This window comes from Diprion similis, chromosome 2, assembly GCF_021155765.1.
Source record: "Diprion similis isolate iyDipSimi1 chromosome 2, iyDipSimi1.1, whole genome shotgun sequence".
Taxonomy (NCBI): Eukaryota; Metazoa; Arthropoda; class Insecta; order Hymenoptera; family Diprionidae; genus Diprion; species Diprion similis.
In genome coordinates this window covers 16,910,371-16,921,823 of record NC_060106.1, presented here as the reverse complement: position 1 = coordinate 16,921,823, position 11,453 = coordinate 16,910,371, and the positions used below count along the sequence as shown (strand labels likewise).

The 11,453-nt window shown below is 38.3% G+C and overlaps 1 protein-coding gene across 1 annotated transcript; it reads right to left on the bottom strand.

The window, feature by feature from the left end:
- Positions 1-3,723: 3,723 nt before the first annotated feature.
- On the bottom strand, positions 3,724-9,028 carry LOC124413032 (LHFPL tetraspan subfamily member 3 protein). The gene is made up of 5 exons (XM_046893340.1): positions 8,717-9,028; positions 8,030-8,224; positions 5,037-5,124; positions 4,800-4,954; positions 3,724-4,246 (listed from the first exon to the last, which is right to left on the bottom strand). Exons 1-5 carry the CDS (start codon positions 8,931-8,933, stop codon positions 4,014-4,016), a joined length of 888 nt encoding a protein of 295 aa, XP_046749296.1. The 5' UTR covers positions 8,934-9,028; the 3' UTR covers positions 3,724-4,013.
- Between the last annotated feature and the right edge of the window lie 2,425 nt (positions 9,029-11,453).

Here is an 11,453-nt window from a genome sequence, read left to right as displayed (position 1 = left end):
GGTATACGTATATACATGTAATAAATTATCCACGCCACTAATAATCCCAGATTTGTCACGTGGTGTACAATCGCGGGATTTTCATCGCCGGGTTTTACGACCAGATGGAAATAAACAACAAGTCGCTATCATTACGGCGTAGGATGTGAAAAAGAGAGCCGTAACAAATTTGCGACGAAATAACGCTAATTGCGTTTATACTTGCTGTTAGTGCAAAACTGAGAATTGCCTCTGCGAAGAAGACGTTATAAGGGTATTAAAATCGTATCGTGAAATTAGTCGAATCCCGACTCACGAAACTGTCGGTGCGCGGTTCGAAACGACAGAGGAATGCCGCCGTAATAAAATCATAAAACGCTTCCAAGCGTTGCAGCTTCGTTCAAGTTTGAACGCCTCTATTGCACCCCGAGTAGGCATCCGAGGGCCTTCAGGCCTCTGTGCCTCGGCTATTATACGCCTGTATCTGCGATACACGGTATGTAAAAATATCAGGACTCGATGGTCCAGCGGGAAGATGCTGCCACCCGGCATCCGATGCGGAGGTCGAGGGCCGCGGAGCATCGGGACGAACCGGACCCGAAGCCGAGGTCCGTTTACAGCGTTGTAAACGGCTCTCACAGCTTTTTATTCATCCGGGATTAATTAATTCTCCATAAACGAGGCCTCGCCTGGCGCTGCAGGGGGAATGATTCTCCCCTGATTATTCTACCGTGCACAATAATAATATTAACAATAAATAACCGCTGCTGTACATCGATACCTGTACTTTGGTCGTACTTAAATGAATATCATCCAAATTGCGGCAGCACGTATCTGTTATTGTGATGTGACATGTGGGCACGGTGAAAACCGTCTGGATTTCATTTCACAGTGTGAAAAAATCGCAGAGAAATACTCGGTATTCCGTACATTGAATATTTATTGTAGTTGTATATTGTATTATGCCAGTAATAGTTGTAAAAATTAATAATTAAAACAAAGGTGAAAAACACACAGAAAAGAAAACGCGTCACGTCTGTTGGAGGGGTCATAAAGGTTTGAAAAATTCTTGGATTGTTACTTCGAAGACGGTTTAAGACTCCTCTACATGTATTCATCACGAAATACGAGGCACTGAAAACAATTTGAAAAATAGTAAACGATGCTCAAACCTCTTCTAAAGTGACTTTCTTGAGGAATGTTAAAAAAATTTTGTGGCCGCCGCCTGTAATACTCGGCTATAATCAACTTGTAATAAATATCCTGTATCATATCATTAAATATACTAGTCAAAATGTTTCATCATTCGTCTTTTAATCCACATGAGTTATAAATACAGCGGTTTACACCATCAATTATTATTAATTTTCTCACTTATTGTAACAAGTAACAGAAATAATTATCAAATCCATGGATTGCCAAAATAAAAAAGCTCATCTTTACGTTCCCAAGATTTGATAATATGTGTACCGAATTAAGAGGAATGATCAGATAACAAACCGCTTGGTGAAATGAAAAATTATCCCGATAATCGTCTTTACTCTTCTCTTTTTTGGATTCCAAGTATTTCACAAAATAAATTGCCAATTAGAATTGTGCGACGTGATCATTCACAAAAAAGTAGAGTAAAATGTGTACAGCGTCATAAACGTACCCTTAATTTATATAAAAAAAAAAAAAATTATATGTCTTTACAGATTAATTGATTAATTACTCGTGTGACAAAAAGCTGCAGCTAGTGTTACATCAATGTATACAAAAATGCCTATTCTTCAGGCGCTGATCACCAAACTGTCAATTCCTAAGCAGTGCAAGTAAATATGCTAAATTCGTTTTTAAACGATTATTAATGATCACTTCGTTCCGAAGGCCCGTATAATTTTATTTTTTCTCTTTTGTTATTTTTTCATTGTAAAAGTACACAAAATTCACATTACTTTCGTACTACAATATTTCGAAATTTTCAATCCTTACACACGAAGACGAAAGATCTCAATGGTGGTAGGTCAAAGTGAGAGGTCAAGTAAGCTGAAAACAATTTTGTATCATAATTGTTTCATCATTTATCGTTACACGCACCAGTAAAGTAGGCGCTCATGAATAAGCAGCTATATTCGTGTAATTGCAGATTGTTAATTGCAGAACAGATCCAAGGACACTATTATGACGTATTTTAAAGTATATACGACACGTTCATGATCGTGGATTTCCATGAGAAGTTGAATTTCCATGTAGAAAGTTGGCATTGCAGAATGTGTTACAAAAATCAGCCTAATCAGAATATTCTACAAAATCTGACTCGTGATCAGTTTAACATCTTGATTATATCTGAATAATAATTACAGGATAATTTACCGTTAATTTCTTCATCGTCCTTCCTCTGTAAAATTATACTTTAATTACGTGTGTGCAGGTTTTCAAATAATTGTAAATTATTACAAAATTCGAACTTTCAACATTCGTTTTATTTTCTGGAGTCTTATCGCATTTTTTCGTACAAGAAAATCTTTACACACGACACAGACGAAAGTTTTAAACATTTAATGGGGTCTATTATAATCTATACAAAAAAAAACATAACTATGTAAAGTCAAACATATATAATATACGTATACAGTATATAGTAAAATTATAAAATAAATGAATATCTATGGGTAGTAATCGTGAATAAATGGTTTGTATAATATGTATAAATTAATGTAGATAGGTAAAGCTATGTGAAATATACCTCTGGCACAAAATATTTTCCCAACCATTTTGCGCTAGTGAAAGTAAAGCCATTCAAGAGGAGACTTATTCACTAAAAAATAGAATTTCTACTTTCTTGATACAGTTCACGCCCAGTATAATTTTACAATGCTTAAAGTAATCTGATGCAGAGTGAATCCGGAATGATTTCTCTAAGCCGTTACAAAGTTATATCATCTATGATGTTTTATTCATTTTAAACGGTAAACTCGAAGCGTACCTTAAATTAGTAACATTATTTAATCAAGAAATATTTTTTTCTTATTATTTGAAATCAATTTTTCGTACATCCACAAACCTATCATCGAGACTGTCTCCTCCTGAAGGTTCAAGTTCAACGTAAGAAACTCATTAGAGCACAGCTACGAGGTGCTAACAATAAATGAACGAACATTGTGTAAGTAATATAGTAAAGTAAATAGATATAACAATTTCTGGGATATGTGTATAAAATGATAATTTTTTTCTCTGTTATGCATATATATATATATATATATATATATATATATATATATCACTATAATTAAGTGGTAAAGTTGACTTACACGACTAAATAAAATATATGTATACGTGTATCATGACTTGCTCTACATCTTCGATGAAAAAGTGTACAATTAAGCGCAAAACAAATACGTACAATGTAATTAAGAAGTATCATTGTCATATGTACACACTATTCCAGCTTCCTTTAAGAGTTAAGAATTGTGGAGATTTGTGATTGATGTGATAAAATAGTTGAGAGCATAAATTATGCACTGGCAGCATTACGTGGATCTGTGAATTGATTTTTTCACAAGTCGACCTGTGACACTAACTACCTACACGTGTGGTGACTTGAATTCAATAAGAGTTGAAAAAAAATGTGATAGATCCGGATTGAAATAACGTTTAACTTAACACAAGTGATTATTCTGCGTTTCAATGTTTATCAGCACTTTAGAATACCTGTGTAAACCAAGTGAATGCTGCGTTTTCAAAACTTTATGTTCACTTGATCTCATAATTTAATTACGTAGGTATATAATTATTATCGCACACAATTAATGCTTCCCTCGATTTCACATCCCTCTTTTGATCATTCTCCCTCACGGAGCTTGAATAGTAAATAGAAATTCCACTCCACGTCTCATGGTTTCGCTTGAAGATAACCGTGGCATGAATATCTAATCAATACAATAGTGCCTTGCGGTAAATTTCAGGGTATGATGCGTGTTCGAAAAAAAAATCGTGTCAGTCGGACAGTGTCAAAGTTACTGATTAATTATCGGGTGGACGTGACGTCGGAATCAGAGCTGAAAGTTGTGCTGGGAGTGGCTGAGGGTATTCGTCGACATCGTGTGAACAGGATGTGACGGTGCTGGGGAATAGAGGCTGTGATGGGAGTGCGATTTCGCCCTCGAGAGTTCGCTGTACCGATCTTGTTCTGGCGGAGCAACTAGGAGTACTGGTCTAAGAGACAACGACTTCCGGGAGCCAGCGACGCTCTGTGCCTCGTTTACGTATCCTGGATTCACTTCGCCTGGAATGCAAAATGAGCAAAAGTTAATTCTGAGACGTTGGCAATTTTACGCTTGGTAATTTAGAAGCGTGCGCATTCTTCAAGCGACATTGTTTTGACGTGTTTGGAATTGGATCGGAATTTGAATTTCAGATGCTTCTATTCTCTTCTCTATTTCTCTTCGTTTTCTTTGTTTTCCGTCTGTCGGTGAATGAAAGCTGGACTTTGCTGACCGCAGGCAAACGGAATTTAGATCATAAGGCGACTTTCGATTGCTTCCAAGCTGTAAAACAAGCTACAAAAACGCTTCTAAATAAGGAGAAACCGAAAGGTTGGCCATTCTACGGTTCGAAGTAATTTTGTGAACTCGAGATGCTCAATGGTTTTCACGCGATGCTCGAACGCACTTTGAGGGACAGAAATGTGCAGAGAAAACTGACAGCGAGTACCTGATCTCAACTGCATTTAAACGACTTCACATAACTCTAAATGAGACTTATTAGGCTTTTGGGAACAAAAGTGGTTGCACATTGTTCATCATATATGAATGTTTCATGAAACGACAAACACTCACCTTTGTATAATGACCCGTTGTTGAAGGGCTCCGGCTGAAGTCTGACGTGCCTGGAAGCCAAGATAAAGGCGAGGGCAGCCAAGGTCGCAGCATCTAGAGCAGCAATCGTGGCCAAAGGAATAGCCCATCTCACCGCACAGGCGCCAGGATTGTACCTGGAAAATCAAAACTACGTTATAGTTCAGAGTTGAAGAGTACAGACGAAGACTAATCGTGAGATTCCGACTGCAGGCTTACCTGGAAGCAGTTGCACCGCAAACTGCACGAATCTGAGGAGAATCCCAGCCCAAAGGATAAACTGCAACGCCAATTGCCATGCAGACAGCTGCAAAGAAGAGGAAGTAAAAATATTGCTGAAAGGTGAGTTAATTTGAAGGTGATGAGTAAATCAGTAGTCGTCAAATGGGTTTAGAAATTTATCTCGCCCAGCAAGAAATAGTAACTATAATAACGGAAACAGAAACTATACTTCAGGTCCTGGTGATACTGATAAGTTTTTAACCAGGTAGGGAGAAACTTTCGTCTTCCGAATCGTGCGAGCAGCCTTCGTGGAAAGCGATTAATTATACAGAGCTGCAGGTTAATTCTGGTCCGCCAGACAGCACGAGTAAAAGGTTGAAGTTGAAAGAAAGTTGGAAACTTGAAGCGACGATGTGAGCGTAAGCTGCAGAGAAGAACTCTCTACGATGTGTTTGATTTTATCACTGCTTCATCATAGTTGGCTCATGATTATGTATTCTGCTGATATAGAATCACGAGGCTTTCAGTTTTCCGCCTTTTCGTTTTGAGACGACTTAATTCACAACTGCATCGCGTACCGGAGTTTCTCTCAAAAAAGCGAAACTTCTTAGGAATTCGAAACTTCGCGAGCGTTCGGCCAATCCATTCTAAATTCCAAGTTCGTATAAAATCGAACGAATCAGTTGGAAAAGGAAATCGTCTCGGGAAACCGCGGAAGCAGGGAAAACTATGACGTTGATTGGAACTTGTCGACCGTGATTTGAAATTAGTGTCGCAACAATGACGTGTAATTTCTACTATAGAATCCAGTTAAAGGTATCAAATTACGCGCGTTACAACAGCTTTTAGTATATTCACGCAAGCGTAGTTTTATCGAGATTCGTGTGGGTATGTGGATGTGTTACGTTCTTCAGCGCACTGTGAACGAATTTGTACGAAGGTGAGGCAAGGTCTCTAGTGAAAGGAGTGAATGGGCTGACAGACAATCTGCTTTGCTTGGTGAAACAAGCATATTTTGCACATTCAATGTTCCCACACCAATTGACGAAAAACGTGATTGTGGATAGTCGCCGTGCGATATTCCACATTCCAAAAGTGTCAAAGTCAGCAAATTATCGAAATAAGCGTAATCCAATCGCTTTGACGTTATGTAATTACTAGCCTTCTCAGGTTACTACAAACAGCGCACGATCGTCGATCTCCTGCATTTTAATCGGTACAAAGCCAACGGCCAAACTTACGTATATCCACTCAAACATAACGTTGGCTACCGCAAAACTAGTCAACGAACCGGTATTCAACATTTTTTTCTATCTCACTGTTAGATGGATGAAAATTTTTTATAGACCAACACCTAGTCGAGCACGATTTTGTACTGTTTCTATGCGCGTACTTATTATCAACGCTGCTGAGAGCATTGATGTCGAACCATCGAGCTAAGCATCGAATACATTTATCATCGTGCTTCCGGAATCGTATCATCCGAATCGTAATAATTCGCCAACTTTCACTGTCCGTTTTACGTCGCCGGACTGGAATCTACCATTAAATGATGCTACGTTATAACTCGACAACCGTGACGATTTAATGTCGGAACGTTATGTTGTTACGAAACGGTCGTTTCTTTCCGATAAAATAGTCTTCTTAATAGAACTCAGTCAACTTTATAGTGTATGAGAATCGACCAGTCCATTTAAATTAATTTGCAATTTAGGAACTGAAGTGTGATCTCTACAGAGATATTCTAAATGCAGTTTTTGGATTTATCTGATCTCTTTGACCTAAAGGAATATGAAGTTGTACTGTTGAATGTGCGTCCGTTGACACAGCAGAGCAAAAGAATTAGTCACTGTTCAAGTTACTAGTAACCGTTCAGGGTAACAACCAAGGTGTTAGTCAACGGTACATAAACGGCTGTATTACACACAATAACGGTCTCGTCTACATATTTCACTGAGACGGTAAACTGCAAGCAGCAAAACGCTGGATAATGTTTATAAGCAGCCTTATAGCGTAACGATCATAAAGCAACATCGCGGCATTTGAATAAATAAACTAATTTTTTTACTTATATGCAATTTCAAATATGAAGCTGCAGGCTGAAAAACATCGCCGTGATCAGCGAAATGAAGTCTAAAATTCAACCTCACGTACGAGAATAGAAACACTGACTGTTTTTACCGGAAGAGATCCTTGAATAGTGAACACGCGGTCGTATATCCCTATAATATTGAGTGCGATTGAATTATGAATACGATATCGTCGTAGTGAATTACATACTTTGAAACTAGTCTATTATTGTTCGGAGTTACGTTATGTACCGAGAAATTGTTTTTCACATACGTAATGATATAACGAACAATGAAGCCTATCGCGATTCTGCAACCGTGGGTTCTCGACGTGATGAGAACTGGATCTTTGACAAAAGTCGCATTTTCGGTTAAGGAAAAAAATCAATCTAAGGATTGAGGCGAGTTTTGGGTGCAAGGCCCTCAATCGTTCTGCTCTACGATTCGACATCGCGATAAGGCGGCTCCCAATGGATGTGCACTAACCCAGGACGGTTGAACGTGTGTAGGTTACATCACATCCTGCGCCTATGGCACATCATTACAATTTGCAATTACGTCCGTACGATTTGCTCTATCACAAAGCTTAAGGTACGCTATTAGTTGCAACTGTCGCGGTTGCAGGTCACGTGAAGTTATGAATGTTGTACTTTCTAAACTGCAGTTTATGTGATTTCAAGATTTCACGATATGCAGGAATTTACGCTATTAGTATCATTGTTTTATGAGTTTGAGGACGAATGATTGCCCAGATTTTGGGTCAGCTGATAAAATTATCAATTGCAATTGCGTTCGTTTCTTTCGCGAATTTTATTCTAATCGTATATTTTTATGAGCTATTTTAATACGCAAAATTCGTTAGATTACAACGGATAAATTTGTCCAGACTTTTGAGTCGAAGAGACGAATGAGAGTTCTTACCTGAAACTACCTGCATCCAAGCGCACAAGTAAAAGACTGTAGTACTCTGGCAGAAGAAGAACAAAAGCATTGCACATATGGACAAAAGGGCGATTATCACAGCGATTCCAACAAGGATGGTGCTCACTCTAAAAGGCACGCTTGCAATAGAGTATAAGTTGTCTAAGCTGCCCTCACATTCCTCTCCAAGTTCACCTGAGGATAGATACAATTGTAAAGAGAAAAACATCGGAGGATCATTAAATGATGCGTGATCGAGGAAAGAGATCGAAATGTAGTTTAACGGTAGGAAGATTTCATAGAATATTCAACAAGTTTTCACGTCAAAGCCGCGGGCAAAATGCCGACACAGAAATATATATATATATATTTTGTTAATTCCGTATAAATTTACGTGCAGAAAAAGCCATGAGACGGTCAGATATCCCCGGAGAGTGACGTCACCTGCATTCCACCTTATTTTAGCTAAACTGTCCATTGGCAACAGATAGCGGTATTATAGGTATGTGTACATGTATTGAGTATGTGGTAACATAAGAGCTGCGTGCTAATAGAAGGCGAGAATGAATGAGCAAAAACGCAGTCGCCAAAGTGTTTATACAACGTATTTATTGGATCCGTAAAGCATTTTTCTAGCGTGAAAATTCTTGTTGCAATAATCTTATGAATGATGAAAAGAATTCTTGCCATTTCCGCCGTAGTGACATCTAGTCCAAAGGCCAAATCTGCCCGGATTTTCGTGCTCCAAATCTCCCAACCATTCGGGTGTCACAAAGGCTACGACACCGATAATCGCGTAGCATATGGTGAAAATTCCCCAAAGTACACCGATAGCTTTTGAATTGCGGATGTAGTTAGTGGCATACATGTGCGACGATTCCACGTATTCGATTTTGGACCCCATGGTTTTTTATATCTCTCAACGTCTCACGGTGGTTTTGATGTGGCTTTTTTTATGACGGACCTGTAGAAGTGTCACGTATTTTTGACACTTGAAAAGATACGTTTTCCCGGTGACGATCTCACCAGTTGATCAGAATGTTACCGCTGTTGACAAATCGATTTCTATATCGTCGAAAACGGGCGCGTCACATTTTCTTCTGAGTAATCAAATTCTTCAAGTCCCACAGTGCAGAAACAAATAACATTTCATTAACGACACAAGAACAGGATACTTCTTCCCCTCACCACCGTAAACTTTATCCAATCAATTGCATTGATCATAAGACTTTGAAGCAACACACTAAAGATTTCTTAGCAGCGATTAAGCCGCCTGGATAAAACTCGGAAACTTTTCACCTCACAGTAATTGTTCTACGTCCGCACTTCCTCGACGCGCCAGTGGAACTGAGAAATCTGTGTTTCCTAAACAAGCGGAAAATACAAACGAAGGTTCTAAAGAGGGCACGCAGAGACCACGGAGATCAAGATGGCCGTCGCTCAGGTAAGGTTGCCAGGTAAGAGACTCTACTGAATCGGGCCTTGTGGGCCCAGACTAACTTGACAGAGAAAGGCGGCTACCCAAGGAGTAGGGATCTTGTTCATTATGCTCTATGCAGGCTGTGTTGACTCACAACTATACATCTCGCCGGCTTCGTATAGCTGCAACGTCGCGCTCTGTGAGCTGTACACATGTGTGGCCAAGCCTGGTTAAATTTTCCATTGAAAGAGAATAATTTTCAATAAAATGCCGCGAGACTGAAAAGTGAATTGCAGAATCGCAGCATCGTGAAGATAGAACTTAAATACCGTGACAGGTAAAAGAAATGAAAGTACGTTAGGTGTATAATATATAACGTAATATAGTATAAAACCGTATTTTCAGGCGAGCATGTTTCACAATTTATGAAATGATGGGCATCACGTGAGACGATTTCCTATAAACAAAAAGTTACTGCATATTAATATTGTAGAACTTAAAAGGAGTATTAATGAAGTCTCATCTTTTCGAAATTTATGAACAATTACGCTGGCGATACGTTCTTGAAATTTAGCGATCGAGATAGAGATGCAATCGCACTACGGAAAGAAGTCTTCTCAAGAACTTTTGTATTTTTGATACTTGCATTACTCCAAAGAATGATATGCACTTAGAATTGGATATTATATTTGAATATCTAAATTGTACGGTTTCCACGATTCGCAGACTTCTGGTTCATCGACGCCTTAAAATACCGTGAATGGCAACTCGTCGTACTTTGATGCTCGCGCTTACACATTGTTAAGGCGAACCAGAGTATGTCGACGAGGCCAACGGAAAATTACAAAAACTTGTGCAACTAACGTATGAGATCTTTAGGTTGAGATTAAGTACCTCATATGAAATAATACAGCAGGTATGTGATTGGTAAAAAACTCCGACTTCAATTTATTTCACATAAATTCTATTATTCGCCCTGAATAACGTTCTGTACAGAAAGTAACTACAGCGGAAAATTTACTATGTTGTGAAAGTGAATGACACCTTAGCCTTATCATCATGCTGAAAAAATTTTAAAATACCGATTATTCTGCTTTATAGACGAAAAATTGACAAGTAATAATGCACTCATTTTGTGGGCAAGGTAACATCGACAAGTGACGTAAAATATATAAACAGATATAATTTCTGTATTTTTATCGATTTCTATTGCAAAATTACGTCAATGTAGAGTATCAAAGTATCAATTCCATAATTATTGAAAATCGGAAAATTTCAGTCTGTTATATATAAAGGGGGGTTGGCCTTCGTTTTCTTGCAATTTTTGCGCCAGAAAGTGTATGCTTTGTAATTGGTTGGAATGACGATTACCAGACTGATTCGATTCCAAGAATTGCAAAATAAAAATTTATAGCGTCGTAGGATCAACAACTGAGAAAATACAGAGAAAATGTGCGCACTTTTGATCTACTGCTCACAGCGACTTCCGACTGTATGCAACAAATTCCTCAGGGAAAAATACGTCGATAAAGTGTATTTGAGATTTAATTCTAGCGTTATTCAAGACAAATCAATTTTGGACTAAGAAGATCTTAACGGATTTGCCTTGCTCATTCTTCTGTCTTGAGACCAAAACTTTCCATTTATTAACGAGAATCCTTTCAAGGGACCTTTTCCAGCCAAATGAGACCATAAGAAGCGCAAAAAAAAATTTTGACATATCTTAAGACCTACAGCTCAAGAAATAGTAGGATGATACAAAGGAATTGATTTATTCATTTATTCATTTCTATACAGGTTACATCGAATGGTTGCCTGCGAAGAGATACTGCATCTACTCGCAGACGGAACATTGAACTCTACTTAAAATGTACTGGAACTGAATCACACGACGATTTTCATACTCCGCTTCGAATAAATTGTGATTTTGTTCTTTATATGATGATTGCATTTGAGTTTGATCGTTCTGTTGCATTTCTGTGTGTCTTTCTCTATAATACCATT

Coding starts and splice junctions, on each gene's coding strand:
- LOC124413032 (XM_046893340.1), bottom strand. CDS start 8,933: ATGGGGTCCAAAATCGAATACGTGGAATCGTCGCACATGTATGCCACT. Junction 8,225..8,716: donor ATGTCACTACGGCGGAAATG/GCAAGAATTCTT, acceptor ATCTATCCTCAG/GTGAACTTGGAGAGGAATGT. Junction 5,125..8,029: donor TTGGATGCAGGTAGTTTCAG/GTAAGAACTCTC, acceptor TCTTCTTTGCAG/CTGTCTGCATGGCAATTGGC.